This window comes from Bubalus kerabau, chromosome 1, assembly GCF_029407905.1.
Source record: "Bubalus kerabau isolate K-KA32 ecotype Philippines breed swamp buffalo chromosome 1, PCC_UOA_SB_1v2, whole genome shotgun sequence".
In the NCBI taxonomy this organism is placed as follows: Eukaryota; Metazoa; Chordata; class Mammalia; order Artiodactyla; family Bovidae; genus Bubalus; species Bubalus kerabau.
This window is the reverse complement of record NC_073624.1, coordinates 24,339,089-24,365,913: the sequence shown is the minus strand read 5'-3', so window position 1 is coordinate 24,365,913 and position 26,825 is coordinate 24,339,089. Positions and strand designations below refer to the sequence as shown.

General features: G+C 39.4%; 1 protein-coding gene across 8 annotated transcripts in view; it reads left to right on the top strand.

Annotated features, from left to right (window-relative positions):
- Positions 1-4,193: 4,193 nt before the first annotated feature.
- LRP6 (LDL receptor related protein 6) overlaps positions 4,194-26,825 on the top strand; it is a 178,109-nt gene continuing 155,477 nt past the window's right edge. For 2 of the 8 annotated variants that reach the window (XM_055570414.1, XM_055570417.1), the window contains exons 1-2: positions 4,528-4,865; positions 23,551-23,944. In XM_055570414.1, the coding sequence (XP_055426389.1) occupies positions 4,811-4,865; positions 23,551-23,944 (449 nt within the window). In that variant the 5' untranslated portion in view covers positions 4,528-4,810. Of the gene's footprint in view, positions 4,238-4,527; positions 4,866-23,550; positions 23,945-26,825 lie in introns of those variants that run through there. The other 6 variants (XM_055570416.1, XM_055570413.1, XM_055570415.1 and 3 more) reach the window with 4 other exon arrangements.

The following is a 26,825-nucleotide window of genomic DNA, read 5'->3' as shown; positions in this document are numbered from 1 at the left end:
CCCTTCTCCAGGGGATCTTCCCGACCCAGGGATTGAACTCAGGTCTCCTGCAATGCAGGAAAATTCTTTACTATCTTTACTATTAGGAAGCCCTAAAAAAAGAATGAAACAATGCCATTTGCAGCAACATGGATGGACCTAGGGATTGTCATACTGAGTGAATTAAATCAGACAAAGACAAATATCATATGATATTGCATGACTGAGCGACTGAACTGATGGCTTATATGTGGAATCTATTAAAAAAAAAAAGAAACAGAAACAGAACTATAGATGTAGAAACCAACTTATGGTTACCAGGAGGTATGTGGGGGGGATAAACTGGGAGACTGGGATGGACATATACATACTACTATATAAAATACATAACTAATAAGAACCTACTGTATGGCACAGGGAACGCTACTCAATACTCTGTAATTGCCTATATGGGAAAAGAATCTAAAAAAAGAGTAGATATATGTATAACTGATTGACTTTGCTATACACCTGAAACTAACATCACATTATATGTAAACCAACTATACTCCAATAAAAATTTAAGAAAAATAGAACAACATATTCTCCTGGATAGCTGCAGCTCGGTGTTTTACAAACACCGCCAGTATAAAAGGCCCATTGTTGAACTTACCATCAGCCCCTCTTGAAATGCTCCTTATGCATTTCTTTTCTTAGTAAATAAGACTGCCATTCACTGGGATGCATAATTTAGAAACCTGGAAATTCATCCCAGTCTACTTCTGTCTCTCTCAATTTACATCTAATAGGTCAACAAGTCCTGCAGTTTTGATTTCATATTCCTGAAATCCACCACCCCTTTTCAAACTCGAGTGCTGCTGTCCTGACCATCTCTTTCATAGACTAAAAATAACTTCATCACTGGTCTTCCTACTTTTTTTTTTTGCCTTGCCTCCCCTCTGTTACCCACACTGCTGCCAGAGGAATTATTTAACATGCAAATCAATTCTCACCATGAGAAAAATCCTTCAATATCCACACTGTCAAGAGGTGAAAATCTAAACTTCTTAGCATGACTTTAAAAGCTCTTTATTATCCAATACCTACTTAACGGTCTTGCCTCATTTCCTGATATTCTCTGAAAGTGCCCTAGGCTTCAGATATATGGATCTACTTTCAAATTCCCAACATGCCAAGCTCTCTCTCTAATAATTCAGTGCCTTTGCACCTGCTCTCCTTCTGCTTGGAATTCCTTGTCAGTCGTGATGGCTTGACAAAACTCTGACTTAAATTTCAAGACTCAACTGCAGGGTTATTTTCCCTTCTTTAAATTGTTCAGTTAGCCATACGTGCTGTGTACTTGAGTTCCTTGTTGATATGGTACAAACACACACTACAGTTAAAATTTAAAAATTTTAACTATTTATTTTTGTTTCATTAATTGGATTTTTTAAACCAGGTTGTAAGCTTCTAGAGAGTAGGGACTATATGATTAATCCATCTTTGCATGCCCAGCACTTTATGAGACTGGCCTTGAATATTTTTAATAGGCAGTTGAATGCACGTGAAACAAATTATTAAGAAGACCAGCAACCTGACTGAACTTAAGCTATAGATTTTCACCTAAGTAGCTTTAAAGAAATTGCAAAAAATAAATAATACATTAAAGCAAATTTAAGAACAGAAAACTAAAGTGAATTTCCTATTATTTCACTATCCTAGTCACTGTTTTAGTGCATTTAGTTTTCATCTTTTCTCAAACATGTGATATTAATATATATATGTTTATGTTTAAACATGTATGTATATATTTATATTTTATATAGCTGTAATTAAAATCTACTGGAGAAGGAAATGGCAACCCACTCCAGTGTTCTTGCCTGGAGAATCCCAGGGATGGCAGAGCCTGGTGGGCTGCCATCTATGGGGTTGCACAGAGTTGGACACGACTGAAGCGACTTAGCAGCAGCAGCAGCAGCAATTAAAATCTATATGCCCTTTGGGATTTCCTTGGTGGTCCAGTGGCTGGGATTCTGTGATCTCAATGCAGGGGACCCCAGTTCAATCCCTAGTCGGGAACTAGATCCCACATGCCACAACTAAGACTTCCCATGCCACACTAAAGATCCTACAAGCTGTACGAAGACCCGGTGCAGCCAAATGAATAAATATTTTTTAAAAAAAGCATTTTTAAAAGTTTTCAAGCTTAACGATCTGTAAACATTTTTCTAATAGTTTTATAGCCCTCCAAATTATTATTTTCCAGGACTACAAATATCTCAACTCCCTACTAAGGTTGATAGTCTAAATGAGACTTACGTTATACCCAGTTTTCTATTATAAATAGGAACAGATCCAGGTTTTGTGAACCTGAAATTTATACAATTTTGAGTGATGTTTTCAGAAAAAGAACACAAAATTATCTTACTTTTGCAAATAGGACCATGTGAACACATTGTGTTTCACAGGGGCCTGTGAAAGTGGGAAGGGAGTCCTGAAGATTAATTTTCATTAGCTTTGCAGTTATCGACCTCCAACTAGAAATAATCCTGGACTAAACATTTTGAGCATGAATTTTTTTTTCTCTTTGCTTCCATGATGTCTAAGGGATTCCTAGTTACCAGGGTCCCATTTGCCTTGAGGGAGTTGGGAAAGGAAATGGTCATTTATTGAGCACCTATTACGTAATGACCAGTTTCTATATATTTTTAAATTTAATTCCTACCACAAGCGTGAAAACTAAAATCTCCATGTTACAGATGAGAAAACGGAGGTGCAGTGCGCTTAAATCGTATGCCCAGAGTTACACATCTAGTGACTGAAAGGGTTGGATCCTTCTGGTCTTATTCCAAAGCTCATACCTTCCTGACTACATCATGGTGTCTCCACAGCCTCATAGCTTCGAGGTAATGTTTTCTAAGTTATTGTTGAAAACCGGTTCTTAGTGATTTGAGGATGACAGAATACAAAACTTGCAGAATCCTGACATGGTTCATGGAAGAAGGTAATTTAGATCAGTGGTGGCTAGACTTTCACAGGTGCATTTAGGAGAGAGATTTGGCTCTTTCTAGCCTGCCTGGAAATCCCATGGACAGAGAAGCCTGGCGGGCTACAGTCTCCGGGATCGCAAAAGAGTAGGACACGACTGATTTCGCTAAACAATCCGCTTACAGACACGCATCACCTTGGCTCGGTGTCTATTTCCTGGAAGTAGCAGAGCATCTGTGGTCGGAAGACCTGGGTTAGGTTAGGACTTGCTATGGTCTACGTGAGTGACCTTGGGAAAATAATTGAATCCCCTAGGTTCCCATTTTCCTCCTCTGATGCAATGAGGATGCCAAGTGACACAACCTGTCTTACCCCAGGGTAGTTATGAGTGTCAAATCTGAGTGTGAGCAGCACTTGGTGAACTTCAGTGTTACGACGATATTGAGTACCACTGCTGGAGTAGCCCCAGCTCCGCGCCACCTGCCCACAGGTAAGGGTGAGTGACAGGTGGGTAGAATGCTGCTGATGGCTCCTTTAGGTTAACTCTCAGTGGTGCCATCCCAACTTCACCCTACCCCCTCCCCACCCCGAAGTTGCCACGTGATTCCAAGGGCTTCTGGGCCGTTACTCCCGAACGCCCAGTGCAAGGCGGCGAGCAGCCGGCCAGAGGCTGTGCAAAATCGAGTCTGAGATTCCGAGGAATCTTTTCCTCCTCAATCTGAGAGCGGATCGTCAAAACATGCCAGACATTCATCACTAAACGCAGTTTGCAAAATCCTAGCACCGTTCTGCCCACCGTCCCTTTACTCTGTTAGGTGCTGACGCATTTATCTTGGAATTTTATCTGCCGGTTTAGAGATCCTTTAGTCCTTGTCGGACTTAATTTTGGGGGGCAGTCTGTAGTTCTGGGAAACCGGGAGAAAATGTAAAAAAATTCAGTTTTCTGTTGGCGTTTGAATACCCATCACCATATCCATGTTGAAAGCCGATGGAAGCAATATTAGTTATTTTCCTTAAAAAAAAAAAAGATGCTTAAACAGATTTCCAACCCTGGGACTAAACTTATGCCTCGTATCGGGATCTAGGTGAATCTCTGAGCGTGGACCTGCGACTCTGCAGGCCCAGCCAGCCGTCTCCTGCCGCCCCGGCCCCGGCCCAGGTGGCAGCCGGCGTGGACCCGGAGCCCCACCTGGCTCGGCCGGCGGCGGCCGCACAAAGAGCGGCGCAGGCGGCTGCCCGGCCGAGCCGGAGAAAGTAGTCCCGACCACGCCGGCTCCCGATGTTGTTCGAGGTTGCTTCACGCCCTCCGCGGGGAGGGCTGAAGGGGCAGGCCCGGGAAAGAATCCCTTCGGAATGCGCCGCCGGGCGGCCTTTCCCCTCCAGCCCACCTCTACTGGCCCCGCAGATCTCCCGGGGTCTCCTCGCCGAGGCTGTGCGCACGGCCTCCTCTCCTTTTCTAACCTGCCCGGGAGGCGGCGCCGAGGGAGGGGAGGGCTCGCCCGCGCGCAGGGAGACCTCGGCGGCGATCCGTGACGGCGGGAGGCGTATCCCTGCGCCGCTGCGTGAGAGGAAGAGGCTGAATGAGGAGCTGCGCGGGGGAAGCGGGGCGCCGGGGGAGGAGGCGGCGGGATGGAAGCAGACGCTGGCGTCGCGCGAGCTCCGGGCGGAGCGGCGCGGTAGAGAGGGCGGCGGCGGCGGCGGCGCGCGCGGAGCCTTGACGGGCCCCCCTTTTCTTTCTTCTCTCTCTGGAAAGCTGGGAAGCATGAGCGTGCAGACCTGCCGCTGCGGCGGCCGCCCCGGCTCCTCGCCTCCCCCTCTTCGGGCCGCCCCTCGCCGGTGAGAGAAGCGAACGCGAGAAGGGAAGATGGGGGCCGTCCTGAGGAGCCTCCTGGCCTGCAGTTTCTGCGTGCTCCTGAGAGGTGGGAGAGAAAGCGGGGGGACGGGAAAGTTGGTGGGGTTTGCGGGGGGAAGGAGGGGGTCTCGGTCTGTTGTGTCTGCGGGGGAGATTGGAGGGGGGGAGGCGAAGCTGGGGAAGAGGAGTCGGGAGAGGCCTGGTCGTGGGGAAGGAGGGAGCAAGGGGCCCGGGAGAAGGGGCTGCGCGCTCCGCCCGGCCACGCTGCAGCCCCCGCCTCGCTTGGCCCACCGCGTCCGGACAGAGCGTTCGTCCGGGCTGCCTGGCGGGGTGACCTGCCCCCGGAGACCCATCCTGTCCGAGTGACTGGAGATCGGTGGGTCCCCTGCCTGCAGTCACCGGGGACGAGGGGCTTTGTATGGATTTTGGCTCTCTAAACGTTGGAGCCCAAGATGCTTCAGCGTTTGGATTTCTCCCTCCAAGCCACCACCTTTTCTCTGTGGGTCCCGTGAACTTTTAGAACCCTCTTACTATTTTTTCCAGGCCTTGTAACAACTAATAACTGGTTTCCGTGGAGGATGTAATGATCGTGGGTGAGAGCACAGTTGGAAAGGGACTCCGAGGTTATAGGTCGAGTGTTTTCAGCCTTGGGGAATCGCCTGGGCTCCAGTCCGTAATAAAATAGAAACGTTGCCCTTGCAACCTCTGGCATTCAGGACTTGCCCCTATTTTCGGAGCATGCAAGTGTACAGTTGGCACCAAGTAGGAAAGTCATCCTTGGTGGAGAGGAGCCTGTCCTGGGACCTAAGTTATCATCTGCTGCGCTCCCCTGGAGACTGCGTGGCACGTTGGTAAATAACATAGGCTATTCTAGGTAATCTGCCCCGAGAATCGAGAATCGCATAAATTCGATGGTCCCAGGTTTTGTTTTTTCGATTGGCCTGCGAAGCTGTCATATATCCTGCGACTTTTATTTTGTGACAGTTCACTGAGGGTTTTGACTGGCCCGCGAGATTTCCACAGCTCTTCTCACATCAGCGGTGAAGTGGTGATGACTGATGCTATGGGGCATTTACCAGCAGAGCAATTTAAGTACCAATTGATGGAATGACTTGAAGCTTTGGTTTCAGTTAACAATTCTCACTTGTGTCGCGGTCAGTTCTTTTCAGGCCTCTTGGGTCTGAGGAGATTTTTTAGCTGTTAATTTAATAGGCTAAATTTATGTTCAGTGTGCACACTTACTGAAGTTTCCAGAACACAGTAGTAACAGTCTTGTGTTATAAATGAGCCAGATATGCCATTTCTGAGTATATGTTTATTGGATGAGTGTGATTGACATTGTTTTGGAGGAGGAATTTTTTTCTGTAGTTACACTTCAGGATTATTCAGGGAGATCCCCTGGAGAAGGAAATGGCAACCCACTCCAGTGTTCTTGCCTGGGAAATCCCATGGACCAAGGAGTCTGGCAGGCTACAGTCCTCGGGGGTCGCAAAAGAGCTGTTGATTTAACTGGGACACAACTGAAGTGACTAAACAGCAGCCGCAACAGGATTATTAGGTCTGCCTGTTTTATCTACTTATACTTAATTACAACTCACTGTAAGCATATTCTAAACTATTTCCACGTGTAAACTTTAGAAAGCTAGTGCTTATTTTATTTTCTTGGCAGAGAATTGAATGTAGTGGTATGTACTTGAGAGGTCTAGTAAGTATATGTTTATTTTAGTATGATATAGTCCCTATTGAAGAGGATTTTGCTATAGTTGTGACAAACAATTTTGTTTGACATATAATATGGATGTATTTTAAGACAGAAGGTTAATAGAATTAACAAATAGAGTCCCCTGTTGGGTTAAAGCCTTGGTGAAATTGCATTCCATTACCCAGATGCTTCTGGTTGCCCAATTGTATTTCTTGGAAGAGAAGGTTATGTTGTAAATGCCACTTGTTTAACACCAGGATTGAGCCCAGAATTGAGTTTATTCATTATTGGAGTTAAGAGAAGTTAAACTTGAAATAATATTATGAAGTATGATATTATATAAGAAGACCTAGAAAAGTTAATAGTTCAAATTGCCTCATTTCCACCAATAGAATTTCTGAAAGTGAAGCTCTTAATTTAAATACAGTCTAATCATGGTTTAAGGTGGCCTTTGAATTTAACATAGTTAACCATGGGTATATATTTGAACTAAAACTCTTTTTACCATGAAAGATTTTTATTCATAATTTAGGGTCTTCTCATTCCTTGATAATGTCATTCTCTGTTAAAATTGTGTTATTCGTTAATCTTGAACTCCAGGGAGAAACGTGATTACTTTGTTGTAGTAAGATCACTTTTCTTCACAGAAGAGTTGGAGGTTTAACATTGGGAAGATGGGATGATGGGAGAGTTTGGGAGACCTTTGGCCCAGTTAAATCAATAGCTGAAAGCCGGGAAAAATGCTGTCATTATCTGGACTGTGTCCTCATCTCTGTCATCAGAGGAGAAGGTGTAATGGAAAGATTGGGGGACTTCAGCACCCAAACCTTGAGTTTAAAGTCCATGCTGCTGCTGCTGCTAAGTCGCTTCAGTCATGTTCGACTCTGTGCAACCCCATAGACGCGGAATCTTTTCCCTGAGATTCTCCAGGCAAGAACACTGGAGTGGGTTGCCATTTCCTTCTCCAGTGCATGAAAGTGAAAGGTGAAAGTGAAGTCGCTCAGCCGTGTCCGACTCTTAGCGACCCCATGGCCTGCAGCCCACCAGGCTCCTCCGTCTTGGGATTCTCCAGGCAGGAGTGCTGGAGCGGGTGCCGTCGCCTTCTCCTAAAGTCTGTGTGTCACTACCAAATAACCTTATGATTCTGATCTAGTTAGTTTCTCTGGGCTCCAGTTTCTTTATCTGTAAAATGTGGGTAGTATTACCAAGCTAGTTTGCAAATTTGTTGGGCATATTAAATGAAATACTGAATATAAAGTGATTTGCAAATGTTATTTTTTTGTTACAATTTTCGATGGTGGACATATCCTCAAATGCCAGGGATTTGAGATTTAGTTTCTATGAGATTCACAAGTTCTTAAAGATTTTGATCCTTCTGGTCTAACCACTTCATTTGCAAGTGGGGAAACTCAAATTCATAGAGATTATAACTTGATCAAAATCTTACAGCTGATTAATATTAGAGCATGGATTTATTGTTCATTCTTTCAGCAATTAGCTATGGAATATCTACTGTGTATCAGACTCTGATGGTACATTGGTGAGCAAAATCAACATGGGCCCTGCTCTGATGGACTTCACCATCTAGGTTGCCATCCTTAACTTCCATCCAGTTACTGGTTAGAAAAGATTATAGCTCTGATTTCCTAGAAAAGGAAAGTTACGACCAACCTAGATAGCATATTCAAAAGCAGAGATATTACTTTGCCAACAAAGGTCCGTCTAGTCAAGGCTATGGTTTTTCCAGTAGTCATGTATGGATGTGAGAGTTGGACTGAGCACTGAAGAATTGATGCTTTTGAACTGTGATGTTGGAGAAGACTCTTGAGAGTCCCTTGGACTGCAAGGAGATCCAACCAGTCCATTCTAAAGGAGATCAGTTCTGGGTGTTCTTTGGAAGGAATGATGCTAAAGCTGAAACTCTAGTACTTTGGCCACCTCATGCGAAGAGTTGACTCATTGGAAAAGACTCTGATGCTGGGAGGGATTGGGGGCAGGAGAAGGGGACGACAGAGGATGAGATGGCTGGATGGCATCACTGACTTGATGGACGTGAGTTTGAGTGAACTCCGGGAGTCGGTTGATGGACAGGGAGGTCTGGTGTGCTGCGATTCATGGGGTCGCAAAGAGTCAGACACGACTGAGCGACTGAACTGAACTGATAAGTTTCGGAGTACCATAGGTGTGTAAATTTTCTAAATACTGTGTCCCAGCATATTTTGAGAAGACTTTGTTGTTTTGTAAGAATCCTTTGCTACTTATCTTTTTTTGTTGTTGTTAATTTGTTTTGGTGAGGTGGTGGTAATACTGTCAGCACAAGCCACTAGTGTTTTCCATCTCAAATTTTTATAGGAGTGGTCCTTGGCAAATTGCTTAATATCCAGTATAATGAGATCTTAGGAAGATAGAATGAATTTTGGAGTGGGAATCAGAATTTGATTCTTATTCTAAGTTTGCCAGTTGCTAGCTGTGTGACCTTGGATAGTTCATTTACTCTTTGTACACCTTCATTAGCTTCATTAGGATAATGAATCCTTCTTTTGCAGGTTCTCTAAGGGCTCTGAGAAGTTATGGGGTAGAGACCAGTTTTAACTTTGTTGAAATCTACTGTTTGCCAAACTCAACAATGAACTTTTTTTGGTGAATTCTGTAATTTTGTAACATTCTGCTGAACCTGTGTTCCAAGAACACATGTAGAGAGAACCTGAGCTAGGTAGCCTTTTAAGCATTAGGGTGAGTCATGTGAATTGATATTTGATGACAGTTTCATATAATTAAATTTGATACTTTAATCCCTGCTTACTTACTTGGCTTTAGATTTGCTCATCTGGCTAGGAGATAATTTGACTGGTTATGAAACTTTTGGGTTTCAGCTCATTGTTTTAATCAGGCCTAACTAATTTCCCATGGTTCAATTTTTCAGAGGATTTTTCTTTTCTTTAATTGAAATTTTTCCATTTGCTGAACTGAAATACTTTTCTGTATAGTTAGTTGTATATGCTTTGACTATCAGAAAGGTTAGTCTTTTTTTGAGTATCAAGGAAGGTTTTTTTGAAGGAGTATATAAATGGAAAATATTCTATGTGAATTTATAAATTGAACATAATGGAAAAATAAGTAACACAGGTTATAGTTATGTTTAGGCCATGGGTAATTACTCTGAGAAAATTGATTTTTATCATGGAAATTTTAATGCAAACATATTCTGAGAAGACTATACGGAGGGACACTGTAGCAGAAAGCTATAGGCTTTATTAACAAACCAAGTTCAAGTCTTCTACCACTTTATGGCACCCTTGGACAGGTTTCTTAGCTTTGGTGCCTACTATTAGATGGGGATAGTATCTTCCAAGATTTCTGTGAGAACTTATGGTTTGTTTGCAAAGGGATAGATAGCATAATGCATGGTCAGTAGTAGATTTTGCGTGAAGAGTTACTCTTGTTAAGATGGCTAATTTAAAAGAAATATTAATGCTCAGGAAAGACAAAACATGTTCTGGGCATGTTTTAGGCCAGTAATTTTTGAACTTGATTATTCTGCAACTAGAACTACATGAAATACTTCGATATTTTCTATTTTATTTTATATAAACAACATGGCCTCTGTCTACTTAAATTTATTTTACCTTTTAAGGGATTACAACTTGAACCTTTTATGTGATTATTATAAATAAGAATAAATAGTTGATTATGATATTTATTTTAAAATTGCCCATATTTATGGAGAAAATAATCAAAGTATTTCTAATTGAAATTTTTTCATTGTATTATTTGTTTATAAATTAAAATCATTCGATTGATGGACTTCTCCCTGTAGGGTGGGTAAATACTATACTGAGCTCCTGCCTTGTATGTTTCATGCTTTATATGAGAGAGTCTTTATATTTGTTTTGTAAAAGGAGCCTCCCCTTAATGAATAGAATTCTGCTTCTTGTGAATAACTTGGAAATTTAGTCAGATACCTGGACTAGGCAACCTAAAGAATAGAGTATTTGCCTTTGAGATTATTCATATAAAACATAATTCATCATAAATATAAGGAAAACTGTTATTTGTTTTTATTAGTAGCTGCTTTTGTTTCTCAAGCTGTTAGTGTTATTTGTGGCAGTAGTGACTTTTCTCGCAAAAGGTTTAAGTCATTCACATGAGAGATTGGAAAACTCGGAAATGTACCTGGGCTCAGTTTGGTGAAAACTGTAAGTAATTCAGTGCTAAATTTTGTTTCTGTAATACCTTGCTTGGAAGGGCCAGGAGCTTGGGGATGTGAAGTGAAATCATACTTTTAGGCAAAAAAATATTGAATTTTTAAGTTGCTAATTGACACTAGAAAGATGAATGACTGACCTAAGGCCAGATTGCTTGTACTCTGGACAGTAATTTTACACACAGTGCCTTCTGTGTGCACCTAAATTCACCTGTACCTTAATATGGTTTTGAAAGTGATACCAATCACTTTTGATAGGGGGAAATAAATATCATTGTAATTTTGGAGGTCAAGAGGCTCTTTAGTTCTTTTTCGCTTTCTGCCATAAGGGTGGTGTCATCTGCATATCTGAAGTTATTGATATTTCTCCCGGCAATCTTGATTCCAGCTTGTGCTTCTTCCAGCCCCGGGGTTTTTCATGATGTACTCTGCAGATAAGTTAAATAAGCAGGGTGACAATATACAGCCTTGACATTCTAATCGGGAAAGGAGTACGTTAAGGCTGTATATTGTTGCCCTGCTTATTTAACTTATCTGCAGAGTACATCATGAGAAACCCCGGGGCTGGAAGAAGCACAAGCTGGAATCAAGATTGCCGGGAGAAATATCAGTAACTTCAGATATGCAGATGACACCACCCTTATGGCAGAAAGTGAAGAAGAACTAAAGAGCCTCTTGATGAAAGTGAAAGAGGAGCGTGAAAAAGTTGGCTTAAAACTCAACATTCAGAAAACTTAAGATCATGGCATCTGATCCCATCACTTCATGGGAAATAGATGGGGAAACAGTGGAAACAGTGACAGACTTTATTTTGGGCTCCAGAATCACTGCAAATGGTGATTGCAGCCATGAAATTAAAAGACACTTGCTCCTTGGAAGGAAAGTTATGACTAACCTAGATAGCATATTAAAAAGCAGAGACATTACTTTGCCAGCAAAAGTCTGTCTAGTTAAAGCTATGGTTTTTCCAGTAGTCATGTATGGATGTGAAAGTTGGACTATAAAGAGAGCTGAGCGCTGAAGAATTGATGCTTTTGAACTATGGTGTTGGAGAAGACTCGTGAGAGTCCCTTGGACTGCAAGGAGATCTAGTCAATCAGTCCTAAAGGAAATCAGTCCTGAATATTCATTGGAAGGACTGGTGTTGAAGCTGAAACTCCAATACTTTGGCCACCTGATACGAAGAACTGACTAATTGAAAAAGACCCTGATGCTGGGAAAGATTGAAGGCGGGAGAAGGGGACGACAGGGATTGAGATGGTTGGATGGCGTCACCGACTCAACGGGCATGAATTTGAGTAAACTCCGGTGGTTGGTGATGGACAGGGAGGCTGGACGGGCTGCGGTCTGTGGGATCGCAAAGAGTCAGATACGACTGAGCAACTGAACTGAACTAAATTTTGGAGTTTGCATGTAGGTGGTTTGTCATATTACTGATAAGTAAAAGCCAATCCAGATTTGAGTATGAAAAGACTTTATTCAAAAAGATAATTGCAATATGGAGAATGCTCTGACTGTACCATCTGCAGGCATTTCAAAATAAAACACAAAAAGATTTTTATGAAGAAGGGTGAGCAGTCTAGCAGGAACTTGGTAGGAGTGTGAGCTGAGTAGGTGATGGTGAGCAGATTCAAGATCAGGAAAGTGAAACTGGAGTTTCTAATTTCCTGCAGTCAGAGTCAGTTGATGGCTTGGAAAGAGCTGATAGGGGACCTAACATAAGCTTGCTTACACTTAGGGCTAACCAAACTTTAGGGGCTTGTAGGAAAGAGAAAAGTCTGACTAAAGTTAGACTTTTTGGTCGAGCCAAGTCAGTGGCTAAGTGAAGGCAATTTTGAGGACTTGGTCAGTCCTACTGTTGTTTAAAACAGTCTTAGGAATATGTTTTAGTCCACTCAGGCTGCTCTAACAAAATATAGACTGGATGACTTATAAACAACAGAACTTCATTTATCACAGTCTGGAGGCTGATAGCCCAACAGCAGGGTCTCAGTATGGTCAGATTCTGGTGAGGACTCTCTTCAGGTTGCAGACAGCTAAGACCTCACTTTGTATCTTCTCAGGGCAGAGAGAAGAGAGCTCTCCTTGGACTCTTATAAGGGTACTGATCCCATTTATGAGGATTTCACCCTTATGACCTCCCCAAGGCCCTACCTCCTGATAACATTCACTTGTAGGGTTTCAGCATGTGAATTTTGAGGGGCACAAACATTCAGTCCACAACAAGGTAGGCTAAAGTCATTGTAAGTTTGGTCTGATTATTTATGTAGGTGTAGGCATTTTAAGTTTGCTTCAGTGGGATTTTTTAATAACGAATCTTGGAATGAACTTTAAAAGCCTCTTGAGGCCAAGAAAGCCAAGTCAGGTACTCACCATTGGATTTCACTTGCAGTACTTACAGATTTGGGTGAATTCTTCAAGTCCCCAGAATATCCTGGGGTTCCTGCCTGAAATTAACTTTGCTTACTTTACCTTTAAGTCTGAGAACTCTGTAAGCCAAGTATCAATCTAGTTTTCCCAAGAGGACTGTAAGCATTGCTCCATAAAATCAACCACAGCTCCTTAAAAGTGTCTGGTGGTATTAGATTAAAGGAACATGACTTTCAAATATGACATCCAGTCAAAGCCTTGGTTGCATAATAATGTTTCCAGCCTGGAAGACAGACTCTTATTGAACTTATGCAAATAACTATATTGCCATGAAAATAAGAAAACTCAGTTAATACCTGAGTTTTGTTTTTGAATGATGGAGAGAAAGATAAATGTCTTATTTTCGTTTACAGAAGTAAACTTGCATTGTAGGTTACTTACATTGTCATTGAATTACAGGTAGCTTAAGAGAAAAAAGAAACAAATTCCTTATATCTAGAGAATAGGACATTAAAGCATCAGCAGTATTTTAAAACCCACAGTCACTGTTTGTCAGTTTATTCAGTCCTGAGTGATTAATTCTTGTTTTGCTAGATCTTGGGTTAGCAGTCTCATGGATCCATAATCCTGACTCAATATAGTCTCAAAGTTATTTAAGTGATGCCATCAGAAGCTTGTATCCAAGAATACATTCCTCTTTCAGCAATACTTGTTTTGTTGTTGAAGACAAATGCTTGGCCAGTAGCTGATTTGCAGGTGCTTTCAGAGAAACATCAAAGTAAAACAACACTCAGCACTCTGTAATGACAAGACTTAAAGTGGTGGTGATAGTTTATTATGGGTAATTTAAAAACTGAAAGATCTGATGAGAGTTTGTTATAGAAAATAATGCAGTTGATAAATAAGTTTGGGTGTTTTTATGGCATGCACACCAAAATAAGTTCAGAGAAGTTTTAGGCAAAATACCTGTAAACATAATGATTAATCTTATTTTTAAAAAGTAGATACTACGTTGATTCATGTGTATAAATGAATATAATCTTTGCAGAGAAGATGACTTAAAGGTATGTAGTAATCCTGAGACATAATGTATCTTGAAGCATATAGTTAGAGCATATGAAGAGTAATATCAGGGTTATTAAGTAAAATTTTTTTAGTGAAGTCTGGAGTAAGTCCTGAACATCTGTCTAATAAAATTCCATAAATAAGTTGTGTGAATCCCTGATGGAGAACCCTCACTGGTCTACCAAGAATATACTGTATTCAAATTAAAGAAATGAAGTTATGACCAAGATAATACTAAAAAAAAATCATAAAAAAAAGAGTAATGAAAATTATAATTGACACTGTACTGTTGTGTAATATTGGAGAAAGCACCGCTCAGTCTCTTGATCAGTAGAAGCATGTTGTGGACACTGAGACTAATGATAAATTTCCAGGAACCTCATTCAACTTTTAATCATATTGACATTTTACTCATGCAGATTTAATCTAGGGAGGGTAAGCATCTCTTCTGATTTGACTGTGCTTCCCATAACATTAGAAGCAAAACATTGATCAAATAAACTAGTTATTTTTAATGCCTCTCTTTTTACAAGGTGAAAGGATTAATCCTTTGTGAACTTCCAGGGGCCCTTTAGGAAATTCTAAAGAGTTATAGGTGCAAAACACATCATTTAGTATTTTATTTTGAAAAGACAGAATGTCAAAAACTGTCAGGAAATTTGAACATTCTATTAAATAGGATCATGGATCAGTGTCAGAAACAAATTTTTTTTGAAAGTGAACACAGGAAGCAACCTTAGCTCTTTCAAAAGTGAGAAGACTTTTTAAAATAGTAAGATGTGATAATATTAAGACCAAGTACAGGAAATTCTGAAAAGACACCGAATTTTTGGCTTCCTGGGAGATTGGTTATTCAGAAGGCAAAGAAAAACCTTTTTATAACCTCTTTAAGAGCAGATCAGTAACCCAAAAAGTTTTTGTCATTTTAGTAGAAAATCAAATTTTAGTTTTATACAAATATAATATTTGATAGTGAAGGATTTTCTGAAAATCTCACAAATAAACCTGTCAAGTCTTAGCTGGCTTTGATGACAAAATTATTTTTTTCATGAATTTGTTGTAACTTTTTCTGTTTCTATTCAGGTTTTGTTCTATATATGTTCCTTTTTCTCATTCTGAAACACTAAATTCTAAAATTTAGTCATTTTACTTTAGTACTGTTTTCTTTTTCCTTGAAAGCAACATCTTGCATAACTTGTATACAGAGTTGTTCCTTTCTGTCATCATTTCTCCTATTAGGGTCTCCTTTACATAGAAGATTGTAACTTGTAATTACAGTAACTTCTATTTTACAGAGAAAACTATGAGGTAAAGAATTGTGAATTGTCATACACCAACATTTTGTAGTCGGAGAAGGCAGTGGCAACCCACTCCAGTACTCTTGCCTGGAAAATCCCATGGGCAGAGGAACCTGGTAGGCTGCAGTCCATGGGGTCGCTAAGAGTCGGACACGAGTGAGCGACTTCACTTTCACTTTTCACTTTCATGCATTGGAGAAGGAAATGGCAACCTACTCCAGTGTTCTTGCCTGGAGAATCCCAGGGACGGGGGAGCCTCGTGGGCCGCCGTCTATGGGGTTGCACAGAGTTGGACACGACTGAAGCAACTTAGCAGCAGCAGCAGCAGCATTTTGTAGTAGACTGGTGGAGCTTATGAGTATATATCTTACAACTTACAACTTATAGTCATATTCTTCCAAATAGTACAACTTCTCAGTGTGGCAGAAATGAATATATTTATTAATAGACTCAAATATACATAGCATCTTGGTGCCATGAAAATAAGAATCAGAAACCTATATAAACTTGAAATGCTTATGCCTCAGTGTTCTGTCTTACACAGGAATGACCTAGGTATTTAATGAATATTCATGAACTAACTTAGTAACTTAAAGCCTTAGACTTATGCTAAAAGATTTTGGAAACGATCTTCAAGTTGGCCTATTACAAGACTTAATTACTTTCAAAATACAGTTTGTCAGAATAATGACTCAACTTAGCTAAATACAGATATAGATATAATGCTAGTTTATTCTATCAATAAACCTGTAAAAGTTTAGGAAGAGAGTTTTCAAGTAGAATAAAAATGTACTCTTGTGTTATACTTAATGCCTGTAACTCAGAAGACATAGCTGTTTTTATTAAACCTATGATATCAAACTAGTCTCACATACCAAAGATTTGCCTAAATGTTTTTAAACTTGGATTCTTAAAACATTTGGGTTAATTTCTATAATTAAAGTTGTGAAAGTTTAAGAATTTTAATTTCCTTAATTTCTGGAAATCTCTTCTATGAGCACTTTTTGTTTTCATTTTAACAGCTTTAGTCACATTATACAATTCAAGTGTATAATTCAGTAGTTTTTAGTCTTTTCACAGAATTGTGCCACCACCACCACCATCAGTTCTACTCAGAATCCTTTAAGGGATTTCATAATGTAAAATTAAACTTGGCAATACCAACTGAAGGTAGGGAAGTAATTTTTTATATATATATGTATATATAGACATTCTATATATAGATACATATATATACACACATATAGATACATATACATATGTGTGTACATATATATGTACATACGTACACATATACATATAACATGCATATACATGTACACATAGGAACACCTAAACAGAGAGCTTACTACAGCTTCAGTTTAAAGTTTCAGCTCACTGATGGTTTGTATAGAAGAGCTCGTTCTCTTCCTTCCTTTATTTTTAATTGTGTTTCTGGCAGATAGGGCAGGTTGAGGTTACCTACTCAGTCACTATGAAGGCTACCATCTTCCCACCATGATTTGTGGAGGAGACCTTTTGGATTTTCTTTGCCCTGACATGTAATCTCAGGGAGACTGTGGACTGCATTTTGGGTGAGGGATGGAAGAGAGACCACAGGCTGTCTGGGTGTCTCAGAAGCTCATTTGAGCGGATAAAAGATCTAGCCGATTTCCAATTTGTATTTTTGACTCCAGGTCTAAGAGTCCCTAGTGGGTTAAAGGGAGCCTTAAAGTGATAGTGACTACAGGGAGCTGAGGGGTTGGCGTGAGAAGAGTGGATAAGAGGGGTGGAGGAGATTGGGGTATTAAAGGAGGACAGTTAAGGATTCAGGGGGAGCTGAAGGGAAGCTTGAGGGTGGTAAAAAGGAAGAGAGAGGATGATGGAAAAAGGGAGGTTTTAGGGAGATCCAGCCTGTTTCTCAAGGAGGATAAGGAAGTTCTAAATTGCCGTAGTGAAAGTTTGCCAGTTTTGAAGATACTGGACTGGATTAGTGCTATAATGGTGCAGCGTGTTGGATGAGGTGGAAGGGCGCTCATTGGAATGAGAATTACCTATGGGGTTAGATAGTTAAACCAGACATGAGACTTGAAAAGAGCTGGTAAAGAATATTCCTTTGTGAGGAGCCAAGGAAATTCCCTTCTGTCATCTCCACTGTAGGAGTCAGGAAAGAGGCCTCACAGAAGAGCTGGGAATATTCCCACTCGAGAGTTAGAATGTGATGGTTGAGGTGTGGTGGTTGAGGTGTGTTGAGGTCAGAGAGTCAAAAAAATTCTTTGCCGGAAAATATTAAAGTAACTTCTTACCATGTTGTAGTAGATAAGATGGCTGTAGCACTGGTTCAGGATTTAAACTCAGGGAAAGATACCTGAATCTCTTAGCAGGAGAGGAGTTGAAATGACTCCTGAAATATGATTATTGACGTGGGGATGGCACGGGTGAGGTCCAATCCTCATCCAAGTCATGTTACTATACACATGTCAAATAAAACTAAATTCCTACTTGGCAAGGAGAGATTTTATTTGAAAAGGCTTTTGCAATTAGGAGATTGCTCTGACCACAAGGTATGCAGATATCTCAGAATCAAACACAAAAAGGGCTTTCAGTGAATAGTACCAGCAGGATCTTTGTGGGTAAGTGGGACAAGTGGTTAGAGGTTAGCGGATGACATGACCCGGGCAGTTTTAACAGGAGGGGTGTGTGTGTGTGTGTGTGTGTGGTGTCAGCTGATACTTCAAATGAGTTCTTAAGAGAGGGTATTCTGTATTGGCTTGCTTAAAGAGAGGGTGTTCTGGATTGGCTTGCTTAAGCTTAGAGCTAGCCAAAGTTTAGGGGTCTGTGGGAGACAGAAAAGCCTGACTAAACTGGTCAGACCAAGTCAGTGTGTCAGTTGGGCTGCTGCTGCTGCTAAGTTGCTTCAGTCGTGTCCGACTCTGTGCGACCCCATCCATAGACGGCAGCCCACCAGGCTCCCCCGTCCCTGGGATTCTCCAGGCAAGAACACTGGAGTGGGTTGCCATTTCCTTCTCCAATGCATGAAAGTGAAAAGTGAAAGTGAAATCGCTCAGTCGTGTCCGACTCTTTGGGATCCCATGGACTGCAGCCTACCAGGCTCCTCTGTCCATGGGGTTTTCCAGGCAAGAGTACTGGAGTGGGGTGCCATCGCCTTCTCCGAGGGTAAGGTAGAGTCGTAGGTAAAAGTCACCTAGTGGAGCCCTGAGGTATTGAGGCTTTTTAATTTTAGGCAAAGGAAATCAGAAACCTTTTTGAATTAGATAAAATAACAAGTATGAGAAGTAGGCTTCCTGGTGACTCAGATGGTAAAGAATCTGCCTTCAATGCAGGAGACTCAGGTTCAGTCCCTGGGTTGGGAATATCCCCTGGAGAAGGGAATGGCAACCCATTCTAGTATTCCTGCCAGGAGAATGCTATGGATAGAGGATCCTGGCAGGACCCCTCAGGACCCAGTCAGTGGGGTCACACAGAGTCAGACACGACTGAACAACTAACACACACACACACACACAGGAAGTAGAAAAGGGAAGGGAGAGAGTTTTGAGATCTTTTACTATTGAGGTAGTTTAGCATGGGGTAATGAAGGGCTAGAGTAGGGTAGTGGTCTAAAAAGTGCAAAACAAGAGGCAGAGATAAGGACCTGCTAAAGAAGAATCAAGAAGATTGTAATTGGCAGATGGGGTGGGGGGGGGCGGAGAGAAGGGGGAAAGGAAGGTGTCAAGGATGGCTCCATGACACCACAGAGAAATTAGGAAAATTGTGCTATCATTGACTCTTGAGGGTTTCCTGTGGGAGAAAGGTGATGAATTGAATTTTATGGCAGGGAGAGATGGCCAACTTGTAAAATTTTCTTGTCCATACGCTTGTTTTTTAAGTACGGAAGTATAGAAGAGAAGATTATCTGAGTTTACCTGATCAGAAGCAGCTCAAGTCCAGTGATTTTCAAGTCATCTCCAGCCCGAGTTTCAGTTCTACCCAAATAGCTTCTTGTTGGCCATCTCACCATCCTGTTTCTTATATCTGCAATGGTTCTTGCCAGGTCCCTGCTATCAAAACATTTTGTTTTTAATAAAGCTAACCTTTCTATCACCAAGAGAATAATTAACCACAAAATGTTACAATATTGATGTACACTTCACTTAACCATCTGTTAGCTATTGACTCCTTTAGTCCAACTTCCCACCTATCACTCAACTGAAACTGCTTTCTCCAAGTTGTCATAACCAAATCCAACTTGCCTTATCTGTCCTTAATTCTTGACTTTTTTGCAGCATTCAAAAATGTTGATCAGCATACGAACTTCCTATGTGACCCAGCAGTCCCACTCCTAGTTGTTTATTCAAGAGAAATGAAAGTGTATGATTCCACAAAAATTTGTACATGAATTGTTATAGCAGCTTCACTAATAATAGCTAAAAACTGTAAACAGTCTGAATTCTACACACTGAAAAATGGATAAACAAATTTTAGTATATACATACAATGGAATTCTGCTCAACAATAATGTTGATACATAAAACAAAATGGATGAATCTCAAAAATATGTCAACAAAAGAGTACACACTACAGGATTCCACAGAAATCTAGATAACAGGCAAAGCTAATCAGTAGCAACAGAAAGCAGATCAATGGTTGCCGGGGCCAGGAGTAACCAGGATATATGGCAGAGGAACAGAGAACTTGGGGAGTAACAGATATATTCTGTGTCTTGATTGGAGTGGTTGTCATAGTTGCATACATTTATTAAAGTTTATTGAACTGTACACTTTAAATATGTATATGTGCATTTTGTTGAATATAAATGATATAACTTATTTTATATACAAAAGAAATAAGATTTCACAGAATGACCAATATATATATACACCATTCAAACAAGAGGGTGTATGAGAGGATGAGATCATTGAGCTTCCTAAAAGGTCTATTTCCAGTTGGAAAAAAAATGTTGACTGTAGCCCCACCTATGTAGAATGTTCTCCTTATAATACAGTGTTAATTCTTCTGATCATGCTTAACCTGCCTTTTAGTTTCAAATATAGGTATAGACTGAGAAAGGAGGAAGGGAAGCTTGTCATTTGAGACTGAGGACAACATAGAGGAGGATGGATGGGATATAAAGAGATTTTTGAGAGGTTTAAGATGTTGGGGATGTATAATATTTACCTCACTTCTGCTTCACTGAGATTACTTTGTGAGATGATGTGGGATGAAGGATTCAGAGCATGGAATTTGTCTTCAGGAAAGCAGAAGAAGGTTAGAATAGCACTAGAGAAAGATTGGTAGGAAGTTAATAAAGGAAAAGAAGGATTTCTGAGCTCTTGTGAGGGTTCACTAAAGAGATACGGTGGTGCTTATTTGAGTTAGTAAGTCTGGGTATTAGGAAGTCTGAAGATACGTTCCTTGGAATGAAAATATTGAATGCATGGCATATAGGTTACAACTCAGGGAAAGTGTGTGGGGATCCAGTGTATTTCTTTAGTAGATTAAAACAGTATTGGAAATCAAATTACACCTTTTAGATATCCCATTTAATATATTCCTAAATAGATGTTGGTGAAAATATTGTAGAAAGTATTCAAGTATCAGAAGGATGTTTGGACAGGATGAACTCCGGGATTTCTTTTTAATAGTGTGTATAGGTTTATGCATAGTCCTCAGTTGTAATCAATATTGCTAACTTAAATTGACTTGTCCACTCCTCCTCCTCCTTTTTTTTTTTTTTTTTTTGTTACTCTTAAGGCTTGTGAGGCCTTGAATGACCAGAAAGATTCTTTGGATTTTGTAGACCAGATGTTTAGTAGAAATGATAATGTTTGACTTGAAAGTCATAAAAGACATTTAGCTGCCCCTTAATGCCGTATGCAGATTTTGTATAGTTTTCCAAGGAAAGTACCATAAAGAAAGGTGCCCAATAAATATCGGATTATTACCACCCTTGCATTTTAAATTGTAAATGTTTTAGGCTATTTCTTAGCCTTATGCAGCACTTAGTATTATATCCTTGACTAATATGATCTTTTTCCTGGTTTTTATAATGGACACATAGTATGAGGGACTCAGATAGTGCAGTGAACACAATGCGGACTGATAAATAGTGTGATGTATTAAGGGCTGAAATGAGCCAAAAGTGAATCTGTGATGGAAATTTACTAATTTGCCAATAGCAGCTGTAGGTACACAAACAAGTAGAAAGGGCTGTCGCTTTTTGAAAAAGCTATCTGCCCATTTGTTTTTTTTTGTTTTTTTTTCGCCCATTTGTTTTTAACTAAGAAAGTTGGATTTAGACTTAGCTAGAAGGAAAGTTCATGTTGTGCTTACTGATGAAAATAGTGGCCCTCATAAGTCTGTTTGGCCAACACAGCCCATAAACTGGCTTAAACATCACTTTTTTCTTTACTCTTTTTGAACACTTTAATTTTTCAAAGATTAATTTCTTAAATGGGGCTTGGTTAGTTTTCAGCGGTAGTTGGTCTTAGCTCTGGATGGCAGGCCTTAAGTGAGTATTGTGAGAGAAGACCGTGTAGGTTCTTACTTCTTAACCCTGGGCTTTTTGTTTGGGTGCCTCATTTGTGTTCTTCATCTTAGCCTCTAGATCTGTGCTGTCCATTTGACCACTTGTCTACTTAAATTTAAATGAATTGAGGTTAAATAAAATTTAAAAAATTAATTTTTTAGTTGTAATAGCCACATGTGGCCAGTGGCTATTGTATCGCACAGTGGAGAGAACACGTCTGTTATTGTAGAAATTTCTGTTCAATATTGGTGCTCTGGATCTTTAATAACTATTGGTACCAGGAAAGTAAATGTCAGAAGCTTGGAATAAATGCTTTAAAAAAAAAAACCCAAACCAATATTTTGGGTAAAAAAAAAATACCATTTATACTGCTTCAGTCCTAATGGCTTCTGGTTTCTCAGAGTTAAATACTGTCTCCTAGGATAGGCTTTATGTATAATTCTAGTATTAAGTCTTATTTGAAGATCATTCTAATAATAATATAAAGCAATAAAAAATAGTTGTATTAATAACTATATCTGCCAGACTGAACAGTTTTATTAAGGTATACTTGATAATACAATAGATTACACATAAGTAAAGTTTAATAAATTTTGATATATGTATACACTTCTGGAACCATCATCAGTCACTACAATATAGTCATCACCTACAAAGGTTTCCTCATGCCCCGTTATCATTCCTCCTTCCTTTTCTTTTCCACCTTCTCTCCCCACCTCCAGATAACCACTGAACTGCTTTTTGTCACAATAGAGTAATCTCAGTTTTCTAAAATTTTGTATAAATGGAGTATGCATTATATACTTTTCTCTGTCTGGCTTCTTTCATTCTACATAACTATTTTGAGATTCACTCAAGTTACATGATCAGATAGTTCATTACTTTTTTGGAGAGGAGGGGGCTATGCTCTGTGGCATTGGGGTTTTATCAGTAGTTTTTCCACCAGGGGTTGAACCCAGCCTCCCTTCAGTGGAGGCTCAGAGTCTTAATTACTGAACTGCCAGGGAAGTCCCAATAGTTCATTACTTCTTATCGTATGGATATATCACAGTTTATTCATCCATTAGTCTGTTGATGACATTTGGGTTGGTTCCAGCTTGGGTTATTACAAGTAAGCTGCTATGAACTTTATACATAGGTCTTTGTACTGACATTACACTTTTATTTCTCTGAAGTAAATATCTAGACATAGAATGGCTGGATCATATAGTAGGTTGTTTATTTACTCTTTTAAGAAACTGCCAAACTGCTTTCCAAAAATGCTGCAGCATTTTACAGGCCCTGCCTCAATAAAGTATGAGTGGTCCACTGGCTCCATATCCTTGTCAAATTCTTGAAATGATCAAGCTTTTTTATTTTATCTGACAGACTGTTTTAATAAGAAAAGACCGTCCTGGTAGAATTTATTTCCCTGTCTTAAAAGTCTTTTGTATTTAAAATGCTGCAGAAGTAATGCTTTGTTTGTGAAGAGATTTCGATAGTTTTCCTATACATTTATTTACTCTTTGATAGCATTTGCTTACCATCGCTGATTTGAAACTCAGTTTATGGGAATCAATACATTTTGTTCATTTTGACTTACTTACTTTTCTCTTTTCGTTCTAGCGGCCCCTTTGTTGCTTTATGCAAACAGACGGGACTTGCGATTGGTTGATGCTGCAAATGGCAAAGAGAATGCTACGATTGTAGTTGGAGGCTTGGAGGATGCAGCTGCGTTGGACTTTGTGTTTAGTCATGGCTTGATATACTGGAGTGATGTCAGCGAAGAAGCCATTAAACGAATAGAGTTCAACAAAACTGAGAGTGTACAGAATGTTGTTGTTTCTGGATTATTGTCCCCTGATGGGCTGGCATGTGATTGGCTTGGAGAAAAATTGTACTGGACAGATTCTGAAACTAATCGTATTGAAGTTTCTAATTTAGATGGATCTTTACGAAAAGTTTTATTTTGGCAAGAGTTGGATCAACCTAGAGCAATTGCCTTAGATCCTTCAAGTGGGTAAGTTTTGCATAATGTACAAAGGTTATTGTATCTCCTCCTGGCTGTTTTCTTCCATTAGCATAGACACCCCTCACTTGCAAGAGAAAAGAAACACTAGACCCCACTTTTGGGTTCTTTGGACTTCTTTGTCAAGTAGACTTGAATGTGGGAAGTTAGGTCATGTTCTTAAAGTAAGGTGTGTCTATAAATAGTTTTGTGTTTCTAGTATCACTTAGGGGATAACCATGTTTATAGTTCTTGTTTTATCTTCTGCATATTTTATAGTTATGAGAGAATAATTAGAAGGCAGTGAAGAAGGAATGATAACAAGATTATAGGTATGTGATAGCTCAAATCTTCTGAATCCTATACCTTTTATTATATACACCATTATTTTGTAATACTAGTGTTTTTTTATTAAGCTGATTTTTTAGTATTTCAGTGTTGAACGAAATATAAGTTGTTAACTCATATCTAGTTCACTAAACATGTATTTATCATAAAGTTTATTTTCTAATAAGAGAAACTTAAAACTGTGGGCAAATCTTACTGTATAGAATGTGAACTGGTCCCCAGGTGCTTCTCTCTTACCATGTTTCAGTCCTGCCTGTACGATTCCTTGCTGTGTATCTGTTGAACACAGTGCCATGCCAGAGTCTGTCATGGCCAGGTGTAGATAAAATGTGGACCTGAAATGAACTTCTATTAATTGGTAAAAACCTAAAGATAAATACCTGAGAATAACTCCTTTAGTACTTCTTCTTCTTTGACTTTCAAATATATTGGAACGCTTTAAAACTCATTTATAGGAGGGAGTGAATTAATATTACGTAATAAGTTAAAATTTGGGAAAAAATGAAAAGTTTATATATGCTCTTTTGTCTCAATATCAGGTCCTTTTGGTGACAAAGTCTTAAGACAATGCCATATTACAGGAAAATGAAAAGCTTTGTCTGACTGTAAAAGATAACATGGGCAATAGTGAGTGAAATTTTAGAGTGAGAAGTTCTAGAAAGCATATATATATATACTTTATATAATATATAAAAACGTATTTTTAGAGGAGCATTAAGAGGTGTCTGCTAAAGTCAGATGTTCTTTTAATAAAGCATCAGAAAATATTATACTGACTCTAGTGGTAGGAAACAGGGTTATGTGTTCCAAGAAGGTCATAGATGTTGAATGTATGGTAGACTGTCCTGATTGAACAATCTGGTTCTTGAAAACTTTCAAGGTGTTTTTGAGAAATGGAATCTGTTTTGCCAACACAGTTTGTTGTTAAGTCTCAGGGAGTGTTGAAATGTCTCTGAGGTTACTGCTTTGTAGAACATACAGGGTTTTGTTGCTTTCCATGCTTATTAGGAAGTAATACTTTGATGAAAAGATAAATAATTCTCCCCCTCTCCTTGGTGGTATATTCAGTCTTATAACTCTAAGGATGATGGAAATTTTCCCAAATATCTGTTAAATGGTTAGTATGTTCAGAGCTCTGCTTTTTTGTGTTCTTGGGGAGAGATGGGGAATATCTTTAAGGATTTACTATTTAAGGAGAAAAAACTTAGAACTTTTTCTTCTTCAGAGCATGTTTATTTGCATTATGTAGTGTGTATGTGGAGAGGGAAAGAGTGTTAAATTATAAGAGCCACAAATCTCTTAAGGATAGTACATAGTGAAGGGAGGTGAATTTATAGACAACTCTTTTCACTATTCAGGATCTAATAATTTAATAACTAAATGAGTCATTCTCATTTTGTCCCTTAAAACTTGAGCTTTACTTCTTGCTGGCAGGTCTGATAAGTGTCTTAGGAAGTAAGTTTCCCATGTGATGAAAAAGTACATTAGCATTTCTGTGGCTTAAATATTTACTAATGTTTGAATCTTGAATTTGCCAGACTTAGCAAGTACAGGATATTATTGAAAGAATCAATAGTAATGTACTTTGAAGGTGACAGTACTGTTACTTAAGCTTCTGAGGGACATTCACTGAAAAATATTTTTCCTGAGGACTAAATGGGGTTTTGGTCAAACAGTCAAATGCCTTTCATTATTTTTGATGTCTGTAGTTAGTGTTGCATATGTGTGAGTGTGCATGTGTAAATTCACTTTTTCAACTCTTTAGCAGTTCTCCAGAAGTTTCTTTTAATTTTTGGAAAGTTAGTGTCGTATGGCTGTTTTTTACATTGTGCAACTGGAAGCAGATAGAATGCAGCCAAATGGTGTCATTTCATACTTAGCATGATGAAGCATGTTTAAAATTATATTTTAAACTTCTGCATTTAAAAATATATTTTTTCAAATAGTTTTTTCAGTATTGATCTTAGATTTGTGTTAACACTTTTAGTTTTAATGGAGGAGTAATTTTGGATTAAATTATATCACTTATATCAGTTAATAGCAAACAGGAGAGATGATTTCCAGATTTATTTTTTAGGGGAAAAATGAAGTTTGCTTACCAGAGAAAATATATGAAAACAGAGCTGAGGAAAATGGTGGCTTTATCAGAGTTCCGGGATCCTGGGTTATGAGGTTCAGAAGAGCTGACTGAGCGCTCTCACATCAGCTTATGTAAAAGGCAAGCTCTTGAATGACTGGCATTGTTTGAGCCCTGGGAACTAGTGCAGACATCTGTGTGCTTTCGGATGTATGGAGTTCTTTGTGCACTCAGTTCATTTAGCCTAGACTGAAGGAAGATTTTTATTTCCCTCTCTAAATTTGGCTTCTATTAGCCTGAGATTTTTTTTTTTCTTCTTTCTTTTGAGTGACTGGCAGTGTAGAATTCTGGATAAGGAATGGGAAAAACATATGTATGGAAATAGTTCCAGAAGTGAACAATCATAGTTACAGAAAGCAGTATCCTTGCTTTATGGTGAGAGGTGATTCTTATGTGGCTGCTCCTGAT